This window comes from Rhincodon typus, chromosome 25, assembly GCF_021869965.1.
Source record: "Rhincodon typus isolate 14 chromosome 25, sRhiTyp1.1, whole genome shotgun sequence".
Classification (NCBI taxonomy): domain Eukaryota; kingdom Metazoa; phylum Chordata; class Chondrichthyes; order Orectolobiformes; family Rhincodontidae; genus Rhincodon; species Rhincodon typus.
In genome coordinates, this window is record NC_063356.1 from 7,460,867 (window position 1) to 7,485,240 (window position 24,374).

Here is a 24,374-nt window from a genome sequence, read left to right on the forward strand (position 1 = left end):
TTTCTGATGAAGGGTCTAGGCCCGAAACGTCAGCCTCTCTGCTCCTATGATGCTGCTTGGCCTGCTGTGTTCATCCAGCCCTGCACCTTGTTTACTCTGTATCCAACCCTGTGCAGTTCCTGTCCTGGGAGTGTTTGATGGGGACAGTGCAGAAGGTACAGTGTAGAAATGATTTAATGATCTTGTTTTTAAAAGGAAAGTTATAGCCTAGGATAGGAGGTTTTTCTGTCATAACATTTAGTCTGTTCTCTAGTTATTTAAAGGGAATCTTCAGCAACTATTTTTCTGGTCAGCGTACAAAAGATAGGGTGTAATGTTGAAGGAAGATAGGAGGCCCATGTGGAACATAAACTCCAGCATGGTGTCTCACTAATGATAAACTGCAGTGCTTGACTCCAGAATTGATCATCATCCACAGATACGTCAGAATTTCAAAATACTTCAGATCTATTATTTCTCACTCACTGTGAAGGCAGGCACTGCAAGAGGAGGAACTCTGAAGTGTTGACTGGCTTTCATCTTAAAGCTTTACAAGTGAATTCAAACCCAATTAGGGATTTAAAATCATAATTGAAAATACATTCCAGGGCTTGTGTGAGGGAGGATAGATTTCAGACAGGGGATTTTATGGATTATGTAGATCTTAAAAACTGACTGGACTTGTGACTATCTTTTGTTAAGCTAACAGAGGGCTGTTAGAGCATTAAATGAATCCCCAGAGGACATGGTTGAAGCATTGCATACTTGAAGAGAAATTTGGATAAATCTGGAAAGAGGATGCTTCAGGACTATGGAGAGAGTTGCAGGCAACAGGATTAATTTGAAATACTCCAGCAACAAAATTCTATGACAGGCGTGATAGGATGAATGCCTTCCTTTTTTGCTGTGAACTTTCAATCAAAGAAACCCTACAGTGTGGAAACAGGCCATTCAGCCCAACAAGTTCACACCACCCCTCTGAAGAGCATCCCACCCAGACCCATCCCCATCTCCCTACCCTTTCCCTGTATTTCCCATGTCTAATACCCCTGGACACTACAGGCAATTTAACATGGCCAATCCACCTACCTTGCACATCTGTAGACTGTGGGAGGAAACCAGAGCACTTGGAGGAAACTCACACAGACGCAGGGAGAATATTGAAACTCCACACAGACAGTCAACCAAGGGTGGAATCGAACCAGAGTCCCTGGTGTAGTGAGGCAGCAGTGCTAACCACTGAGCCACCGTGCTGCCAATGTTTAATGGAATTCGACTGGATGTGGATGTTGGTGGTAAGATATGGATGTTGGTGGTAAGATATGGATGTCTTGAGCGTGGTGTGTAATGTCCCTTCCTCTGGACCAGAGACTCCAGTTTCAAGTCCCACCTCAGGACCTGAGGGTTATGGAAAATATGTCACAAAACACTAGGAGCGGGAAGAGGCCATTAGCCTGCTCTACCACTTCATAAAATCATGGCTGATTTCATCTTGCCCATAACTCCACTTTCCTGCCCGTTCTCCTTCAACCCATTACAAATTAAAAAATGCCTATCTCCTTCTTAAATCTACCCAATATTCACCGCACTCTGGGATAGTGAATTCCATAGATTTGTGACCCTTTGGGAAAAGTAATTTCTCCTCATCTCTGTTTTAAATCTGCCACTCCCTGACCTAAAATGATGACCTCTGATTCTAGATTGCCCCAAAGGGGAAACATCTGCTCTCTGTCTCCTTTGTCAATCCCCTTTAGCATCTTATATACCTCATTGAGTCACAGTCATAGAGTTATTGCATCATACAGGAAGGAAACAAACCCTTTGTTCCAACTAGTCCATGCCAATCATAATTGCAAATGAAAGTAGTTCCATCTGCCTGTGCTTGGCCCGTATTGCTCCAAACCTTTCCTATTCATGTACTTATCCAAATGTCTTTTAAACATTATAACTGTACCTGTATCCACCACTTCCTCTGGAAGTTCATTCCACACATAAACCTCTCTCTGTGTAAAAAAGTTGCCTCTCAAACCATTTTTTAAATCTTCCCACTCACCCTTAAAAATATGCCTTGTAGTCTTGAAATTGTCCACTCCAGGTAAAGGAAACCTGCCATTCACCTTATCCTCATGATTTTATAAACCTCCATAAGGTTACCCCTCAAATTACCACACTCCAGTGTAAAAAGTCCCACCTCAATTAGATCTCCTCTCATTCTTCTACTCCTATGGGAGTATAGGCCTAATGACGCCAAGCAGTTGACTATCAGTCTGTAAATCCTTCCAATGGCAGGCAGCAAGAGTAGGCAAGTTTCCTGGTAGGCTAGAACTATGTGGTAGCTGCAATGCTACAGCCTCTCCATGTCAAAGGACTCCACACACACGCATGTTCTAACCATGAGAAAGTGTCATCCATATTGTCACAGAATCCCTACAGTGGTCATTCGGCCCAACAAGCCTGCACCGGCCCTCTGAAGGGCATCCCACACAGCCTTAGGGCCCCACCCTATTTATCATGGCCAATCCACCTAACCTGCACATCTTTGGTTTGGACTGTGGGAGAAAACCAGAGCATCCTGCTGAAACCCATGTAGACACGGGGAGAACGTGCAAACTCCACACAGACAGTCATGTGAGGCTGGGATCAAACCCAGGTCCCTGGTGCTGTGAGGCAGCAGTGCTAACCGCTGTGCCACCGTGCCACACACACACACACACTCATTCCTTGAGAAGGTGATTGTGAGCCTTAGTCTTGAACTGATGCTGTCTGTGTGGTAAAGTTACTGTTAGGTAGGTAGATCCTGGATGAAGAAATGGCCGATGTAGTTCCAAGTCAGGGCAGTTTGTGACTTACAGGGAAACTTGCTGCTGATGCTGGAGATTGAGTTTACATGTTTCTGCTGGTGATGAAGGGTGTGCATTTGATTGGTGACTCGGTGACTTGCTACATGGCACCTTGAGATGGTGACTGTTGTACCCATGTGGCACGGAAGGAGTGGATGTGGTTGCGGTGCTAATTAAGAAAGCTGCCTTTGTTGAATGAGGCGGTTAGTACCTGAAAGGGTTAACAGATGTCACAAGATAAGACGTAAAGGACTGTACTTGGGAGAGGCTAACCAGTTTGCTGCCTGTTTTTATTCTATGTAGCTAAGAAATGTACACTTATTCTTATGTCTACCCCGAGGTATTAAAAAGGACTCTCATGTAGCTCAGATGTGCTGTCACTATTAAGTACAATGTAATAAACGTACACAGTTCAATATGCTGAAGCCTCCATTCTGCTGAAGATTTTGAGTGGGCATCCTTTATCTCTTAGTAGCAGTAATTTGGACAAATTCCAATAAGGAGGCAGAGCACCTCAGATGGGACTAATGGGCATGACCACAGTGGATCCCATGCCAGCAGAACTGGTAGCTGAAGATACACCAGCTTGGACTGGATAGTTTTGAGCTTCTTCAGTGTTGATGGACCTGTTGTCCATCAGGTCCTATGATGAACTCACTGCCGACTCTCACTCCATAAGATCATATGGTATAGCAGCAGAATTAGGCCATTCCACCCATCAGGTCTGCTCCACCTTTCACTCATGGCTGATATGTTTCTCAACCCCATTCTTCTGCCTTCTCCCTGTAACCCTGAGCCCCTTATTATTCAAGAACCTATCTATTTGCATCCTAAATATGCTCAATGATTTGGCCTCCACAGCCCTCTGTAGCAATGAGTTCCACAGATTCACCACCCTCTGGCTGAAGAAATTCCTCCTCATCTCAGCTCTAAAGGGTCATCCTTTCACTCTGAAGCTGTGACCTCGAAACTTCATCTCTCCTCCACATTTACTCCATCCACACCTCTCAGTATTCTGTAAGTTTCAATCAGATCACCCCTCATCCTTCTAAACTCTAAACTGAGTCCTCAACCGCTCCTCATATGACAAGCCCTTCATCCTCGGGACCATTCTTGTAAACCTTCTCTAGACTCCTTCCAATGCCTGCACGTCCTTCCTTAAAAACAGGATCCAAAGTGCTCACAACATTTCAAATGCGGTCTGACCAGAGCCTTATACAGTGTCAGCTACACATCCCTGCACTTATATCCTAGCCTTCTTGAAATGAATGCTAACATATTAATGCTTTCCTAACAGCCAACTGGACCTGCATGTTAACCATAAGGGAATCCTGAACTACGACTCCTACATCCCCTTGTGCTTCAGATTTCTGAAGTCTTTACCCAGTCATAAAATAGTCTGCACCTCAATGAAAAGAACTGAAGGAGCCTGCCATGTATATCCATGTCTTTGTTCTTGACTTAATTTGTGCACCGCTATATGTCATATTATTTGCTGGTTGCTTTTGAGTAGCTTGCATTATTTGCATTTGCAGTTCTGAGGAAGGGTCACCGGACCCAAAATGTTAACTCTGATTTTCTTTTCACAGAAGCTGCCACATCTGCTGAGCTTTTCCAGCAACTTCTGTTTTTGTTCATGCATTATTTGAGTTGTGTAATAGGTAAACAGGGGTAATGATGTGATTTGGTGTTCTCTCTAAGAAACTTTCCTCTCATGGAGTCGCTCTGCAGTCCATAGTGCTCTGTACTGCACAGAATGGACAGTTTAATAGAATTACAGAAGTGCAGAATTGTCCTTAAAATGTATTAATCATTTGCATGTGCAAGCATTTTATAAATACTTCTGCCTCAAATACATATTTATATATACACATTTATATATACACATATATAAACCGTGTATATATTTTGAAATGTCACTACAGTCTACCAGATAACATTTGCAGAACCAAAAACATTGCTACATATTTACATTTGTTGCTGAATTATACAAATTAATGATCTGGGAGATTTAGATAATGATCTATTAAAATATATTCAAAAATGCAGATGTTACCCAATGCACATGTCAGCTTTGGAAAATATTTGATTTTAAAATGAGTGAATAATTAATTTCATTTGGGCAGATGCTGCTTAAAATTTCAATTTATTGAAATCGTAATCTCTGTCTGGTGTATGGGGGGAAAGTCTGCCATATTTGTAACCTTGGTAACTGTTGCTGGGCATTGATGAACACTTGTTTATGAACAGGTTGTGAAGATTTTCTTTTGAATAACCTCATGCTGCAGCCTATGGGTTATAATTAACAAAGATTAGGATTTTCACTGGGCAGTTCAGTTGTTAAAGTCCCCAAGATAAGAGCCACACTGTTCACATACATCTTGTGATGTTCTTTGCAAATAAAGAACTTTCATCTATTAGTTCTTGAATGAAATGGCCAAAAAAAAACTAAAACAGATGGAGTGTTTTATTGGTGCACTGGCGTATTCATTGATGTCCAGCTTCTTTTTGAGAATTTCCATCTGTTTTATTGGGCAACATCACTGATCAACACTGGAGTCAGTGATCGCTTTGCCTGTTCCTTTCTGCAACGTTGTTTGCTGCATTCCTTTTAGGATCTGCACATCATAGCCAACAACAACAACAATAAAAGCACCTTTAATGTAACGAATTATCTCACAGTAGTATACAAGGGTGTTGTAGCTTAAAGTTTGAATCTATAGTACGATGGAAATGTTATAGTACAGAAGGGGACCATTTCGCCCATCTTGTCCATGACAACCCAAAGAAACTCAAATGCCCTTTCTAATCCCATCTTCCTGCATACAGCCTGTAGCCCTGCACCTTGTAGCACTTAAGGTGCAGATCCAGGAACTTTTTGGAAGAGTTTAAGGTCTCTGCCTCTAGCACCAACTCAGGCAGCAAATTCTAGTCACCCACCACCCTCAGCATAAGAAAGGTTTTTCCTCACGTGTCCTCTTATCCTTCTGCCCCTTAGCTTGAATCTATGACCCTTGGTTTTTGAACTGTCTGTCAATGGAAACAGGTTCCTCCTTTCTACTCTATCGCTACCTCTCACAATTTTGCATACCTGAATCTTGTCACCCCCTCAGCCTTCTCTGTTCCAAGGAAAATGACCCCAGCCTCTGTAATCTCTCCTCGTAGCTACAATTCACCAGCCCCGGCAATAGTCTATTAAATGTTCTGTGCGCTCTCTCCACAGTTATTACATCCTCCCTGTAATGTGGTGAGCAGAATTGCACACAGTACTCCAGCAGAAGCAGAACCTGCAGAACTTGACCTACTAGAGGTAGTATTCTGACTGATGACAGAAAGTTTGATCACAGAGGCAGGTTTGTAGGTATGTCCTAAAGGAAGGATGGAATGTACACAGATAAAGAAGGAATTCAAGAGCCTATCACATGGGAAGTTAGGGTCATTGACACCAAAGGCAGAATGATCAAAATCAGAGATATACCAGAGACTAGGTTGAGATAGGATGGGGGATTTTAAGACTAGGGGACACATTTTTAAGGTGAGAGGAGAGAGATTGAAAAGAGACACGGGGGCAAATTTTTTACACGGAGGGTGGTTTGCATGTGATATGAACTTCCTGAGGAAGTGGTGGATGCAGGCAGAGTTACAACATTTAAAAGACACTTAGATAAGTACACAAATAGGAAAGGTTTGGAGGGATTTGAGCCAGGAGCAGGTGGGTGTGACTAGTTCTGTTAGGGATTATGTTCAGCATGGACTGGTTGGACTGAAGAGTCTGTTTCTGTGCTGTGTGACTCTATGAGTAACAGATAGCTCAGAGGATGCGTTGCTGTACTGGATTACAGGGGTAGGGACAGCGTGAGGTTATGGAGGAGGAATTCTGGAAACGAGAAAATAATTTTGTCGCACCTCAAGTGTCAAAACCTGGAGGGCCTCAGACCAATGTCTGGAAAGTGAGACTAGGCTGGGTGTATCGTTTGTCTGCTACTGCAGGCATGATAGACTGAGTGGCCTCTTTCAATGCTGGTATGAATCCATGAGTCTGAAACTAAAACCTTTGCTCAACTGGAGAAGGTCATCAAGCACAAGGGTCTGATTTAAATGGGACTTGGTTCGAGTTAGGTTTTGGACAGCTGAGATTTGGATGATCTCCAGTGCAGATTAGGTCAGTGAGAAACAGCCATCTCTAGAGGTAGGAAGGCATTGTTCAGGATTTCAATAGCTGATGAGCTGAGGCATAGGAAGAGTTGAATGATATTACTGAGGAGCAAATAGGTCACGATCAAGCTTTCTCTTTTTATTTCAACATTTATAATCTCAACATGATCACCAGCTTCTGGCCAATGTGACAGATTCACATTCAGTATGTAATGTGTATAGAATATGTATCAGTTTAGGTATATATGTATGTTTATGTATATAAAAATACATGCACTTTACACAAAGAAAGAAAGACTTGTATTTAGACTCACAGGATCATACAGCACAGAAACAGATCTTTCAGCCCAACTCATCCATGCTGACCACGTTTCCCAAACTGAACTAGACCCATTTGCTCGCATTTGGCCCATATCCCTCTAAACCTTATAGAAACCGAAAGAACTGCGGATGCTGTAAATCAGGAACAAAAACAGAAGTTGCTGGAAATGCTCAGCAGGCCTGGCAGCATCTATGAAGAAAATATCAGAGTTAACGTTTCAGGTCCGGTGACCCTTCCTCAGAACAGTTCTGAAGAAGGGTCATCAGACCCGAAATGTTAATTCTGATTTCTTTTCTTCACAGAAGCTGCCAGACCTGCTGAGCTTTTCCAGCAACTTCTGTTTTTGTCCCTCTCAAACTTTCATATCCATGTACCTGTATATGTATATCCATATACCTGTAAGCTTACTCACCTCTACCACTTCCTCTGGCAGTTCATTCCATCCGTCCACTACCGTCTGCCTGAAAAAGTTGCCCCTCATGTCCCTTTTAAATCTTCCCCCTCTCACCTTCAACCTAGGCCCTCTAAGTTTGGACTCCCCTACCCTAAGAAAAAAAATTCACTCTATTCATTTCTGGACAGATACACGAATGGGCAGGGAGCAGAGGGATACAGATCCTTGGAAAATAGGTGACAGGTTTAGATAGAGGATCTGGATCGGCGCAGGCTTGGAGGGCCAAAGGGCCTGTTCCTGTGCTGTAATTTTCTTTGTTCTTTGTTCATACTCCTCATGATTTTACAAGTCTCTATAAAGTCATCCCTCAGCCTCCTATGCTCCAGGGAAAAAAGACCCAGCCTATCCAGCCTCTCCCTATGACTCAAACCTTCCAGTCTTGGTTATATCTTTGTAAGTCTTTTTTGCAACCTTTAAATCTTTTTTGCATCCTTTATCTAGCAACTTTCACAATCTCAGGACAACCCAAATATGTTTACTAAGCTCGGAATACTTTCTGAAATGTAGTCACAATTATATGTGCACAGCAAACTCCCACAGAGTGTACTGTGATAATAATGAGACAATCTGTTTGGTGAGGTTGAGTGATACATATTGGTCGAGGATAGCCGGGGTAATTACCTAGCTCTTCTTCTGTTATCACCCTTCTTTGAAATTACATCATGGAATCATTTACGTCTATGGGAGAGAGCAGATGGAGTGTTGGTTTAAATCCTCATGAATGGTGGTGCATCTGGCAGCACATAAAAATCTCTCTGTACTGCCCTGGACTGTTCAATTGTGTGCTCAAGTCTTTGCTGTTAGTTCATTCCCCAGGAAACTCAGGGCAGAGACATCTTTCTATTTCCCAGATGACTTGACAATCAAACCAACTCCTCTCCCACTCGCCTAATATTGTGTTTCCTAACACTATGAAGGTAAGTACTTAATGTGTGAGATAGCAATTTGCTCAACTTCTGTGGTTATCTTAGCTAAAGGGTATGAATCGATTGACTCTTATTGCATTCAATCATTAGACTGTGATAGCGGCCTCCCTCCATCACTGGCTTCTCTGCTTTGAGCACGCATTACTCAAATGTATACAATGACGTTATTGGAAACAAAAACTGTGATCAATTTTGTTGCCATCTCAGTATCATCTATTTTACATTAGCTCACAAAGCCAAAATCTACGCCACTGTGCTGTAAAATACAATTGCCAAATCTTTACTTGTGAAATAGAGAGGAACCAAGAACTAAAATTGAGCTTCATTCTATCCGTTTGATCTCCAGCAGTTACAAGTACAGTGGAATCCAGCGCTCAGTTATTAAAGTTTTCACTGGCGATGGTTGTAAAGTGACAATGGGACTCCTTAAGTCAGAGTCAACCAGCGCAGAAACTGGCCCTTCGGCCCAACATCCCCATGCCAACCAGGTTTCCTAAACTGAACTAGTTCCATTTGCATGCATTTGGATCACATCCCTCTAAACCTTTACTATCCATATACCTGTCCAAATGTCTTTTGAATGTTGTAATTGTATCTGCTGTTACCACTTTCTCTGGCAGCTCATTCCACATATGCATCAGCCTCTGTGTGAAAAAGTTGCTCTTCAGGTCCTTTTTAAATCTTTCCCCGCTAACTGTAAACCTATGCCCTCTAGTTTTGCACTTACCTACCCTGGGGAAAAGACCTTGGCTATTCACCTTATCTATGCCCCTCATGATTTTACTAACCTCTATAAGGTGATCCCTCAGCCTCCAATGCTCCAAGGAAAAAAGTTCCAGTCTATCCAGCTTCTCCTTATAAATTAAATCTTTGTAACATCCTTGTAAATCTATTTTGCATCCTTTCCAGTTTAATAACAAAGCAAGGCAACCAGAATTGTACACAGTACTGCAAATGTGGCCTCACCAATGTCTAGTTTCAATCTAATGCAAACTTTCCAGAATCTAATGAATTTTGGAAAATTAGCACCAGCTCATCTATTACTTCATTAGCCATCTCTTTTAATATCTATCGGGACTCAGAGACTTATTAATCCACCATCAGTTTGCTTGATACAACTTCCCTAGAGATTATAATTTCACCATGCTTCTCTCTTCCTCCACCTCCAGATATCCAGGTAATACTGGAACTTTTTAAAAAATCCCGGATAGCAAAGACAGAAGCAAAGCATTTACTCATTACATTTGTCATTTTTATTATCATCTCACCTTTTAGAGAGCCATGACTCACTTTGCTTACTCTTTACCTTTCATAGAATCAGGCAAGCTATTTGGCCCATTGAGTCCCTCTGAAGGGCACCCGTCCCAGAACCACCCTATAATCATGCATTTCCCATTGTTTATCCACCTAGCCTACACCCTTAAACCCTTATATAGGCTTATACCCTCAATTGACTACTCGGAGATTGCAATAATACAGTAAACTTCTGGTATTTGAGGACATAACTTTTGCTGGTTTATTGAGAGTGCTGACTCATAAGGTGCCGGTTAAAACAAAGTTTGTTGCAGTTGAGGATATTGTGGCATTGAGGAATCTAAAAGACATTTAATACAACTACCTATTAAGCACCCTGGATGCTTTGGGACAATATAGCACAGCCAATCCACCTCACTGAGGCATCTTTGGACAGTGGGAGGAAACCCACACAGACGGTCACCCAAGGCTGGAATTGAACGTGGGTCCCTGGCACTGTGAAGCAGCAGGGCTAACCACTGAGCCACTGTGCTGCCCTTTACAGGTACTCCTACAGAAACACTTTCTGTCCACATGTTTTACATTTCATGGCAACTTCCACTTGTTTTATTTATTTTGATTAATCTTTTTGTCATTCTTTGCATTCAGACCAATCATGTGATCTGCCACTCACCTCTGCACTGGAAGGAGAAATCTCACTATTTCATCAATGGCGGTCTGTGTTTTTTGTCACTTCTAATCATTAGTACTTGCCTCACTAAATCACTTGCAGGAACATCGTGCCCAGTAAGTAACATTTACAACTACAACAATAGCTGTGTGAGGAATTGTTGCTTTAACTGACCGGGTGGAGTTTGGGAATATATCCTTGGTAAGCATACACATTGAGCGAGCTGGATTTGGAGGTGCCTGCTGGAACGGGTGAGATGGTGGGCTGAGATGGAGAGTCGTGTTGGAGACCACATGCCAGCCTCAAGGTGGAGGGAAAATTGTAAGCAATTAGGCCAGTGATGGGAATGTAACAAAATAGGAAACTCACCATTGAGCAGTAAGAAGCTAATTGGGAAATGAAACATACCATCAGCCTATAATTCAATTGGAAATCAGCGTGATTTAATCCTACCTCCCTGCTTAATACCATTCACACATATCTCTTGTGCCTTCAGTAACCTGCCCAGTGAAAGCTAGTGAGTTTTATCTTGACTTGCTGCTGGGGTCATTCATACAAACTTATGAATTCAAAGCAGCAATCGGCTACTTGGTCTTTCTACACTGTTCATGGTTGATCATGGTTGACCTGATTATTTTAATGTTGTTTTTAGGTGCTTTTACCTGATGTGGCAATGCTAGTGTTATCTCATGTCACATAAGCAACTACAGCAAACTTTGTATTCGCTGGTACTTATGGGACCAGGAATGTACCAGTTGATCAAATATTCTGGTTGATCAAGAGGTCCACATAAATAACACACATTAAGTAATCAAAATGTAATGCAGGGGGTATACACATCACTGTTATACTTTATTTACAGTACAAACCACTCAAATAGTAATATAACTTTGACTTAAATAAAACTTAAAGGCAGAGAGCCTTCTCGCTTATACCTTCAATTGACTACTCAGAGATTGCAATAATACAGTAAACTTCTGGTATTTGAGGTACATAACTTTTGCTGGTTTATTGAGAGTGCTGACTCATAAGGTGCTGGTTAAAACAAAGTTTGCTACAGTTGAGGATATTGTGGCATTGAGGAATCTAAAAGATATTTAATACAACTATCTATTAAGCACAATCATTAGAATATGGCAGTAAGCACGGAGCGGCATAGTGCTGGTAGAGTGTCATGCTTCAAGTGATTCCTGGGTAAGATGGTGTCTGAGATTGTTATACTCTCAGGTCTCATTCTATGATACAGTGATGATATTGTGAGCTGTCTCTTAAAGGTATACAGACATACTGACTGTGAGACGTAACACAATGTATCCCACCTATATGCCTCTGCTCAATAAACTTTCATCCCCTTGCTTATCATGAATCTATGTACATCTGTCTTAAAATTGTTCAAAGACTCTGCTTCACTTCCCTTTGAGGAAGACAGTTCCAAAGACACAAGACTCTATAAGGAAAAAAACTTCTTCCCTTTTTTTAAATGGATAACCAATTACTTTTGACACCTAGTTCCAGATTCTACCACAATAATAAGCGTCTTTGCCACATCTGCCCTGTAAAGGCCCGTCAGGCCCTTATATTTTCCATGACCCTCAGGTCCTGAAATGAGACTTGGAACTGGAGTCTCTGGTCCAGAGGAAGGGACATTACACACCACACTCAAGACATTCACATCTTACCACCAACAGCCACATCCAGTCGAATTCTATTAAACATTGGCGGCACAGTGGCTCAGTGGTTAGCACTGCTGCCTCACAGGGACCCAGGTTTGATTCCATCCTCAGGTGACTGTGTGGAGTTTGCACGTTCTCCCTGTGTCTGTGTAGGTGTCTTCTGGGTGCTCTGGTTTCCTCCCACAGTCCAAAGATGTGTAGATTAGGGTGGATTGGCTATGCTAAATTGCCCATAGTGTTCAGGGATGTGTAGATTAGGTGGGCTATGGGGGGATGCTCTGAGGGTTGGTGTGGCCTTGTTGGGCTGAAGTGCCTGTTACCACACTGTAGGGATTTTATGATCTTTCTGTGAATCAAGTTGCCTCTTATCCTTCTAAGCTCGAGTCTATCCTACCGTTCCTCATAAGACAACTCACCGTTCCAAGGATTATTCTGGTAAACCTTCTCTGAACTGCTTCTGATGCATTTATATCCTGTCTTCAATAAGGAGACTGGTCAAAGTACTCCAGATTGGTCATTTTTTTTGCAGGTAGCTGAGTAATGGACTGATCTGAGAGATGTTTTCTCTATGTTTCCTGCAATCTCTCAGCCAGGAAATTCAGAGCCTATCTGGTTCCAAAATTTAAAAGGGCAATGCATGACCGAGGTACAGAGGGGTCACCCCTTAAAGTGGCTTCACATCTGGGTCCCCAAGATCTAGAGGGACCTTGTCCTCCAGCTTTAGAAAGTCTTTTTGAGCTGGACCAACGGGCATTCAGATGCTGCAGGCCTGAGCTGCAGAGCTTTCTTTAAAACCTTGCAGGGCAATTCACGGCTCTTGGGCAGAGCTGGATGCCCTCTTAGTAGGATGTCCCCTCCATTATGGACATCTGGTAGTGCAGGCTTTCCAATGTCAGAGCTACCCCGGGCCAACATGATCCGGTGGTAAGATTGTGCCACAATGAGTTTCCTGCCAAGGAATTTGCTTCAGCTGACTGTCATTCCTGATGGCTTTTGTACATGTGCCATGGAACTAGGACTAAATCCGGCCCATCTGTCCTCCCAAGTCTGGCCTTATAGCTGTTCAATAGGGAAGCCACTATTGCTGAGCCAGAATGGACATAACTGGATAATTCTCAAACCAATCAGAGCAGGAGATTGCAGTAGTGTCAGTGATTGGATCGAATTCTATATAGAATTGGTCTTTAGTAACCATCCTGCACCAACTGCATTCTGCAGGAGAGACCATCCTGCTTCTATCTGGGGATAGTTTCCTGAGTTCTGTTTGCTGCAGTTTGTAGAGACTCTATTTGAATAGATACTGGAGGGCGGTAGCTACAATGAATTGCTGAAATAGACTCTGTTCACAGAGTAAATGGATTGCTCTAAAATAGACTTCTTTCTGAGTCATTCACGAGATGTTAGTTTTGCCAATTGGGTCACTGACCTTGCCGTTCCCTCATTGCCCTGGAGAACGTGGTGGTGGAGTGGCCTTGTTATGCTGTGGTCCTTGTGGTGTGGCTAGACGCAGACTGTTACAGGGAGGAAGTTCCAAGATTTTGACCCATTTTGACCTACCCTCCCAATATAGCCTGTGGCACACTCTGTGAACACCGTTACATTCTTCCTGCTAAATGTACCAGCAAACCAATGTGAGTTGCACAGGCGATAGTTTTTTTTCCTCATTCAGCTTGTCAACTTTATCGACTTTCTCAAGAAGCATTTTTGAAGGACCAAGGAAACAGCTCATTATTTGCCATAAACCACGGTTTGCCTGTCAGCTATGGCTGGCTTCAACTCTGAGGCTTCAGCTTACTGAACTAGTATTTCATAGGTACAGGAGGAGGCTATTCAGTCCTCTATATGTCACCTTGGTTGCATCTACCTGTAGTGATTGTAACGAGATCAGCCAGGTGGACCTCATAGAATATGAGTTCCCTGATTGGGGCTGTTAATCTGGTCAAATCAGGGAGCTCTGGCTGACAGATATAAACAGGAGTGCCAGAGGTTCTGCTCACTCTAGGAGCTGATTCTGTGCTAGCTGGGTCAGAGTCATGTGCTATGCACGTGTGACAATAAAGCTAATTCAATCATTCAAAAGGTGATTTGGTGACAAGGTACCGTCCTTCAGAGTTATTTCACTACCCCAGCCTAATGATTCTAGTTTTAGTTCCACATTTAACTCAGTTTACCTTAACTTCAACCTGTGCCCACTGTTCCATAAGTGAACTTTAATGAAGGTAAAAAGGGACTGACCCACAAACTGCACATTCAGTGGAATGGCCTTGCTGAAGACACTTGTTGTGGCGTAGTCAATGTGACTAGTAAGATAGCAGGAGTAGATCCCAGTATCGGAAGTCTTCACTTTGGCGATATAGAGATTCCCTGTCACCTGCGAGATGAAGTAACGATCATCTGGCATTACAAAGTTTGGGATTTCATTGATAAACCAGCGATATGTGGGAGCTGCAATGCAAACAAATATGAAGAAAAACGATAAATCAATCCATCTGTCAGCATTTCAAACAAATGACCACAGAGTAACCATTTGAATAGGATTCACTGAATCAAAATGAAATTGGAGTAAAATGTTAAATTACTGAGAATCACTGCTGCCTGCATTGACTGTAAAAACAACAGGCAAATTGGTACCTCCTCTGCTGGTAATGGTCTTGAAGGGGTTAATCTTCATGTTATATTGTGCCCACCCATTTTACTAATGTCATGCATGCTCTGTGGGTGGAGACAAGAAGTTCTATTCTAGCTTTTGGAGGGAGCAGATGGATGCGTACCTCCTCCTTAAGGTCCTAGTAATCGTGCAATAAGCCATCTTGGTGGAGGCAGTTTCAATTGATGCACTCAAAAGGGGCTTGGATGGTTATCTGGATAAAAAATAATGTACAGGGCCCTGGGGAAAAGGCAAGAGATTGGCAATAGAACCAGTATAGGCATGATGGGTTGAATGTCCTCCTCCTACACTGTAACATTGCTGTGATTCTCTGTTATCCAAGAACAGTACATCTTCTGTAGATACACTACAGTGCTGTATACTCAATCAATATCACAAGATATTCCAAAGACAAAGCAAAGGCAAAGGAGAATTGGTGGCTGTGAGCTATCTCAAATAAACTTTACCCTTCCCTTACCCTTACCCTGACTGGTAGAGGTGGTGGATGGTAACCAGGATTGGTCACCTGGAAAATACCGCACTGCTCTTGCCCCCATAGCCCTCCAACTAGATGCCTCATCCTTATCAAATATTTATCTAATTTCCTTTGTTTTAAGTTCCTAGTCAACCAGCTTCCAGGCAGTGTTTTCTAGGTCATAGCCATTCGTCATGTAAAAAAGATTCTCTCATCTGGTTGTTTTGCCACTTATCTGTGTCCTCTGGCTTCTGACATTCCTAAAAGCGGAAACATTTCTCTCGAACCACTCTGTCAAAGCCCTTCCTAATAGTACACCCATCAATGAAATCTCCCTTTAATTCTCTGTGAGTAAGTACGAGGGCAGGATATTAAATGGTTAAAAATATAAAATGTCTGTGACAAACAAATCCTATTAGTACTAAGAAAGCCATGAAATTAGAACTGGAAGGAATGAGACTATGATCACTGAAATAGACTGGAACTATTGCGTAGCAAAGGAGGTGTGGAAACAATTTACAAGGACGATGAACTGAGAGGTCATAAAGAGCTGGCTCTCCTTTCTTTCATAGAAACATAGAAACTAGGAACAGGAATAGGCCATTCAGCCCTTCAAGCATGCTCCACCATTTAATATGATCAGGGCTGATCATCCAACTCAGTTCCCTGTTCCCACTTTCTCCCCATACCCTTTGATCCCATTAGCACTGGAGAAAAAGAAAGGCTGGGACTTTTTCACTGGACCATTGGAGGTTGAGAAGTGGACCTTATAGAGGTTTATAAAATCATGAGGGGTAGCGATAGGGTTATTAGTGCCTTTTCCCTAGGGTGGGGGATTTCAAGACTAGGTAGCACATTTCTAAGGTGAGAGGAGAGAGATTTAACAAAGACATGAGAGGCATATTTTTTACATAGAGGGTGGTTCGTGTGTGGAATGAACTTCCTGAGGAAGTGGTGGATATGGGTACAATTACAACGTTTAAAAGACATTTGGATAAGTACATGAATAGGAAAGGTTTGGAGGGATATGGGCCAGGAGTAGGCAGGTGGGACTAGTTTAGTTTGGGATTATGTTCAGCATGGACTGGTTGGACCAAAGGGTCTGTTTCTGTGCTGTATGACTCTATGTGAGCTCAAGTGGTACCTGGGGAGTTTAAGTGCGATTATTAAAGAAATCTGGAATTAAGAGTATTACATCAGTAGCAATAACCATGGAGCTATAGATTATCATTAAAAATCCATCTTGGTTACGAAAGTCCATTTCAGAAAGGGAATCAGCCAGCATTACCCAGTCAGTCCCACATGTGGCTCCAAATTGACAGCAATATGGTTGACTCTAAAATGGCCAAAGATATTTTTCAAATGAAGTCAAGAGGGTGGCCCACCACTACCTTCTGAGGGGCATTTAGGGATGGGCAGTAGATGGTGGCCTATCCAAAAAAGCCACATCCTATGAACAATTTAAAAAAAACTTTAAAATGGAAGGAGCTGCGAATGCTGGAAATCATAAACAAAAACAAATCATAAATTAGCTCTGAAGAAGTGTCACTGGACCCAAAATATTAACTTTGATTTCTCACCACTGATGCTGCCAGATCTGCTGTGTTTTCCCAGCAACTTCTGTTCTTGTGTTTGTTAAAAAAAAATTTGTATAACTTTTCTCATGTTTTCTTGAAAGACAGCTATGCGATTTGACTCAAATACATCTGTGGTACCCAATTCCACATTCTCAGCATTTTGCAGGTAAAGACCACAACATTTAGGAGCAGAAGTGGGCCATTCAGCCCATTGAGTCTGCACTGCTGTTCAATGAGATTGTTGGTTAATACTCAGCTCAACTTTCCTGCCTTTCCCCCAGAATCCTTGAATCCCTGATAGATTAAAAATCTATCTCAGCCTTGATTATACTTAATGACTTAACTCTGATAGCCCTCTGTGGTAAAGAATTCCACAGATTTGCTGCCCAATGAGAGAAGAAATTCCTCCACATCTTTGTCTTAAATGGGTGACTCTTCACTCTGAGATTATGCCCTGATTTCCTAGATTGTCCCACAACAGGAAACAACCTTTCTACATCTATCATGTCAAGCTCGCCTAAGAAACTTGTGTTACAAAGTTGCGTAGAGTGTGTGGTTCCTTTAGGAGATAAAGTGCTTTTCTAAGCTTAGAGACATATACAGAAAATAAAGAGTGTCTGCATGGAGCTGAAGATGTACAGCCAATTCTAAAATTGAAACATGTATCAGTTAGCTGTGCGATTGGACACCTTAGGCTTGTTTTAATGTATTGGCATCTAGCTGGAATCAGCCAAATAATTGGAGCCAAGCACTTAGCGATTGAAAGCCAATTGAATTTAAATCTGATGGTTTTGACAACCTCAGACCAATGTTAATGTAAGAAAATTAATATGTCATCCAAGGTATATAAGGAGAGGGTTTTTGAAAATCAGTGTCAGAGTGAATCGCCATCTGAGAAATAAGCACCTAGTTCTCACATGAACTCAATAAGCTCTCTAAGAAATCACCACCTTGTCCACAAAAGGTACCACAACACTTCTAACTAAGTGTCTTCACAGAGAAAACGTCCCTGACGGCAGGTTCAGTGGAAGAAAGGCATTTATGACTGGAGAGACAGTGGAGAAGGCAGAGCATTCAGAAGACACATTCTGTGTGGACTTTGATAGACTAAGTTTTAATTTTTTTTCTAATGACTTGGGTTATATCAGTGGGACATGTGTTTATCAGAATAGCATACCAGTGGAATCTTGTTCAGTTAGGGAATAGTTAGGAGTTAGGGGCAAATTATTTGGTTTGTTGATAATTCTGTTAATTTGTTCTAAGTAGAAATTCTTAGATTATGAAATTCCAGTGATGTCAAGGCATATGGGGCTAATGTAGGAGAAGGGCACTGAAGAGGATGTCATCATCATATTGAATGGTAGAACAGACTTAATGGATTGAATGTAAAAAAAAACAAAGTTGCTGGAAAAGCTCAGCAGGTCTGGTAGCATCTGTGAAGAGTAAATCAGAGTTAATGTTTCCCGTCTGGTGACCCTTCCTCAGAACTGGATTGAATGGCCTATTGCTGCTCCCATGTTCCACAGTTTTGATTGTCTGACGCATATACTCTGAAAATTAAATGAAAATGCAAAGGAACAAAGTGATTACCTGGATAATGTGGGGGTGCGTTGCAAAGAAGCATCAATCCCGTCCCTTCATTCACTTTCACCTCTTCCCTGTCTTCCGTTGAAAACTGTGAAAGATCTATTAATCAGAAAATGATACAGGTTAATGGGACAGTTTACTGAGGGATTGCTGAGCACAATAAAATAATTCAACAATGTCACTGCCAACATGGCAGCATCATCTTATCACTCAAACAGGTAGCTTGATAGTTCATCCTGCTCTCCCTTTCCTTCCTGGTTGGTGGCCAGCAAGGTATTTGCATGGTTATCCAAAACCAGCATCAGACTCCTGGCCACACCATCTCTGCGAGTCATCCTTAGAATAGAATTAACAGTGAGGAAGGTGTGCGTGCGTGTGTGTGAGATCGAGAGAGAGTAGGTAAGGGTGTGTGCATGTGTGTGTTTGTGTGAATGAGTGAGAATAGGTGAGGGTGTGTATGCGTGTGAGTGAGAGAGAGTAAGTGAGGGTGTGTACGCGTGTGAGTGAGAGAGAGTAGGTGGGGGTATGTGTGTGTATGTGTGTGTAAATGTGTGTGTGTGAGCAAGAGAGAGTAGGTGAGGGTGTGCATGTGAATGAGAGACAGTAGGTGAGTGTGTTTATGTGTATGTGTGTGTGAGAGAGTGTGTGTGCATTTGTGTGTGTGTGCGTGTGTGAGAGTGTGTGTGTGCGTGCGTGTGATTGCGCGTGTGTGTGTGTGAGAGTTGTGAGTGTGTGTGTGTGTGTATGAGGGTGAATAGGTGAGAGGATATGTGTATGAGGTTGGGGGTGACGTCAGAACAAGAGAGCAGGTTTTAAGCTCTATGTTAGAAACACAAGTCAGCCTGAATCACAGCAGACTGTTACAGCTTGCACGAGGCAGGACTTGAAGATCCTGTCTCCTATTCTTTGATCATTTTATTTTTCTATTTGCAAGGAGAGTTGTGCAGTTGCTTTCAAAAAGGATTTTGCTATTTAATAAATATTTCTATGTATGATCATCACTAAGAGGCTCAATGGATCTTGTGGATATTTCAAAGGTCAGTTAAAGGGGGCAGATGGTGGAATTTAATGGAGAAGAAATTGAAGGCTTAGCTAAGAAAATGTTCCACGGGAACTGGCCCCATGAGTGCACTATTTCAATTTTCTAAGCGGGAAGTAGGATTTTGACTCACCAGAATGGGCAGCATTCAAAGTAATCTGAATTATTGAGAAAAATGTACATTTACCATTATAACTGCAAAACCAATATTTCACAAGTACTAAATGAGCACTTTGACAAAATAAACCTTCTAATCTTTGGAGATAGTAAGAACTGCCGATATTGGAGTCAGAGGTAACACAGTGTGGAGCTGGAGGAACGCAGCAGGCTAGGCAGTATCAGTGTAGCAGGAAAGTTAATGTTTTGGGATATGTTTCTATTGCATGGCAACACGAGTCTGTTAGAAACAGGCCCAGGGTATGTGTGTCTCCCCTTGTGCAGAATTGTCCCAATCTCACACAAGAGCAGGGTCTCCCTGGCCAGCTCAATTGCAGACAGTGAGGCTGTGGCCTATCACTTCAACCACAATCACTGAGACAACAGCACAGTCCAACCCAGGAATCACCAAGGGCCACATAAGGATGTAGAATCTTATTTTCACCTGCTTCTTAGTTGGTCTTAATCAGAGAACAGTAATTGTTTATTGTCTCTTACACCAGCATACATTACAATTAGGAGAGGGTGAGCTCTTGTGGTGGTAATGTCCGTACCTGTGGGCCAGAAACTCTAGTTTGGGTTCCATCTCAGGAATTGATGGCCACAAATGTGCCATAGCCTGGCCAATCAGGTTGATTATCACTCTGTAAATCCAACTTTTCTGACAGCAAACGATAAGAGGAGGAGAGTTTACTGGAACCGGGGTGGAGGGGCGATGGTGGATGTTAGCTACAGGGCAACAGCCTCCCCGAGTTAAAAAGATTTGTTGTGTGGATCCATGTCATGAACAAAAATCATTCTTTGTCCAAGGAAGAACTACTACTACACACACACACAACCACACACACACGCAGACACAGACACAACCACACACACACAGACACAGACACAACCACACACACACTTTCACACACAGTCCCACACACACACCCATACATCCAGATACACACAAACCCTCATCTACACATACTCATGCACCTTCACCCACGTGGTCATACACGTGCACACACAGAATGAGGATGCATTGTTGGATTTGGAGGCACAGTAAGTTACTAAATACTGAGACTCACAGCCAAAGCGAAGGAAAGCCTCTCTACTTATGATGGTTCCAATTGAGTTTGTTGCCAGACATTGATAGGATCCAGGGTCTTTGGAACGTGTTGGATTGCTGATCACCAGATTTCCTCCAATCAGACTGTAACGACTGTCCCCTTCAATGTTAATATCAGTGCCATTTACTTTCCACCTGCCAGGATACGACAGAACTCAGTCATTGGAATTATTATTATAATGAACAAGAGACAGGCTACGAAAGAAAATCTGATACTAACATTTTATTCAATTATGACAAAATTGCAAAGAACTAAACCTATTCTAATGTCACCGTAGTATTTTATGTATGAATTGGCTAAATGAATCCCAATTCATCCCATTATGTAGGATTCTAGTGGATGAAATTACTTTCCATTTCAGAAAGTGCTTGATGGAGATAAAACGCATTTACAGCCAAAACTAAGTCAGGAAATGATCTCAGTTTACAAAGAACCTGCAAGGCATAAAATGGAGACAAGTATAGATGGATAGGGACTGACTTCAGAATGTTGCCGAAACACTTCCATGCCCATTGAGCAGCAAGACTGTTGCCGTGCAGGCAAAACTAACAAGGATTCTGTGCACCTATAGCCACAGATCCCATGAAATATTCTTCAGGCCATTGGCTTCTCCCCCGTTTGCTGACTCCCAGCGATAACACTACTTGTCCGCTTGTATTGGGTCAACAAGCACATGGCCCGGCCAGCACCTCTCCTCCGTCTGCAGAACTGTGGTGAAGCAAGTGCCATGTTAGGCACAGATGGTACGGTGCCCTCACTCACAGATTCACCCGTTTGTTTACCCGCTCAGGGACAGCCTGGAAAATTCAGCCCAGGTGCTTTGCAAACAATGAGTGAAAGTGAGTGTATGTGAGAATTGTGTACAATGGCAATGAATGTGATCCACATGTGGCAATGCAGGCTCCTAGATCAAATGGGAGTGGAAGATAGGTTCATACTGGGGATATTAAACTTGGACACATTGTGGCTGAGTATCTAATTTTGCTCGATGGTAATTCTGTAAATACTCTGGGATATTTCATAGATTATGGTACCATCTAAATTAAATGTTGTTGCTGTTAACAATTATGTAATAACTTAAACTATGATGATTAAAACGAAACTATCTAGCTACCGCCCCTTGACATTTGATGGTGTTACCAACACGGAATCCCCTACAATCAACATCCTGGGGGTTACCATTGACTAGAATCTCAACCTGGCTCATCACATAAACACTGTGGCCACAAGAACAGGTCAGAAGCTAGGAATACTGCAATGAGTAACTCACCTCCTGACTCTCCAAAGCCTGTCAATCATCTACAAGGCACAAGTCCAGAGTGTGATGGAGTACTCCCCACTTGCCTGGATGGGTGGAGCTCCAACAACACTCAAGAAGCTTGACACCATCCAAGACAAAGCAGCCCGCTTGATTGGCGCCACATCCACAAACATCCACTCCCTCCACCACCGACGCTCAGTAGCATCTACAAGATGCACTGCAGAAATTCACCAAAATCATCAGTCAGCACCTCCCAAATACATGATCACTTCCATCTAGGTGGACAAGGACACTAGATACATGGGAACACCACCAGCTGACTTGGAAATATGTCGCCATTCCTTCACTATCGCTGGGTCAAACCTTGGAATTCCCTCCTGAATGGCATTATGGATCTGCCTATGGAATGTGGACTGTAGCAGTTCAAGAAGGCAGTTCACCACCACCTTCTCAAGGGGCAACTGCGGATGGGTAATAAATACTGGCCCAGCCAACGATGCCCAGGTCCCATGAATAAAGAAATAAAATAGTTTTGCTTGACAAGGGTTTAAAAGAAATGGAGCCAAGGCAGGTTAATGGGTTGAAGGTATAAATCATTCAACACTCAATGATGGTGCAGGCTCTAGGGGCTGAATGGCTTCTGCCAGCTCCTATGATAATGGAACCATCCCATCTTATAAATGAAATAATTTCACACATAAATAATCTCAGAACATAGTTTGTAAACTAACAGCTTTGCTCAAACAGCACTGGTTCAGGGCTATGGTTCCTTGAGTGGGTACTACCTGTATTTAGGGTGTGGGTTAGCTCTGACGTGGCAGTTCAATGTCACCTTCCCTTCTGCTGAACCTTCAGGGTACAGGGTGTTCTTTGGCTGCTCTTCGAATACTGGCCCGAGATCCACTTTCATGCTTTGAACAGCAACCCAGTCTGTAACAGGGAAACAAAACACATCAGTTCTCAATCTGGCAGCGTTGTGTTTGTAGCTTTCTGGCTCCTTTGACAGAACTCACTGCTGTCCCCGGAGCAATAGCATTTTGGTAAACCTTTTGAAGAATCCCTGCATTAAAACAGTGTCTTGAAAACAGACCGTGGCATAGTGAATATGGAAAAGAGCGAGAATGGGAACCTTTTGTGAATGCAGCAAATCGTTATGATTTGGAACACACTGCTGGGAAGCTCGGTGGAAACAGATTCCAGCAGTAAACATGGAAACATAGGGAAGGGGAAACTCACAGGACTGCAGGGAAGGAGCAAGGAGGGTAGGATTGAATAGGCAGATCAGTCAAAGAGCTGACATAGGCACGATGGGCTGAAAGGTCTCTTTTTGTATTATCTGATTTGAATGTGTCTCCAGGTGATGTTGGTTATTTGTATTTGTAGTAAACAATAGACTGAAGTTTGACATCTCTGAAATTTAACATTAGGCTAAAATATTTGTGGAGGCTGGATTGATTTTCTACCATGAATTTTGTACAGCGTTACCAGAAATCCAGGAAAAACTACGAAAATCACAGATAGTGCAAATTCTCCAATGTTTGTGTTGATCTTCTAACAAAGGTTTAATGTAATTTAGGGAGAATGCAACAGACAATATATCCACATCTCAGCCAGGAGAAGAGGTTCACATTTTGGCATTGTTAACTCACAGGGCCAAAGCTCACAGGTCTGGCAGCAGGACTGGTTCTGAGGAAAGGACACTTGACCCCGAAACATTAACTCTGATTTCTCTCCACAGATGATGCCAGACCTGTGAGCTGTGGAGAGAAATCAGAGTTAATGTTTCAGGGTCAAGTGTCCTTTCCTCAGAACCAGTCCTGCTGCCAGACCTGCTGAGCTTTACCAGCAATTTCTGTTTTTGTTTCTGATTTACAGCATCTACAGTTCTTTCAGTTTTTATTAACTCACACGGCAGTTGGCAACAAATCTGTCTTTCTCATTTACCCCTTTTCTAAAACCATCCTTTCATTTCTTTACCTGTCCTGTTCACTTTTTTTTCTTGCATCATCACTCATTCTGTTAAACAATCTTCCCTGCCTTCCTTTTGACCAAATATCTTCCTTTCTGTTCTTTCATCCCTTTCTCCTTTTCCATCTCTCTCCCTAACTATTCAAAACCCGTTCTATCTCTGAATTTTAAACAGTTTTGAGGAGAGAGCATTGACCTGAAACATTAACCCTCATTCCACAGATGCTGCCTGACCTGAGTATTTCCAACATTTTTTACCTCTGGGTCAACCGGCCCAAT

At 42.4% G+C, this 24,374-nt stretch overlaps 1 protein-coding gene across 1 annotated transcript in view; it reads right to left on the reverse strand.

Moving 5' to 3' along the window:
- Positions 1-24,374, reverse strand: part of cntn2 (contactin 2) — a 189,180-nt gene that overhangs the window by 76,625 nt on the left and 88,181 nt on the right. Inside the window, exons 3-6 of the mRNA XM_048612184.1 lie at positions 22,913-23,057; positions 20,825-21,000; positions 18,563-18,658; positions 14,509-14,718 (exon numbers count right to left, since the gene is read on the reverse strand). Of these exons, the coding sequence (XP_048468141.1) occupies positions 14,509-14,718; positions 18,563-18,658; positions 20,825-21,000; positions 22,913-23,057 (627 nt within the window). The remainder of the gene's footprint in view (positions 1-14,508; positions 14,719-18,562; positions 18,659-20,824; positions 21,001-22,912; positions 23,058-24,374) is intronic.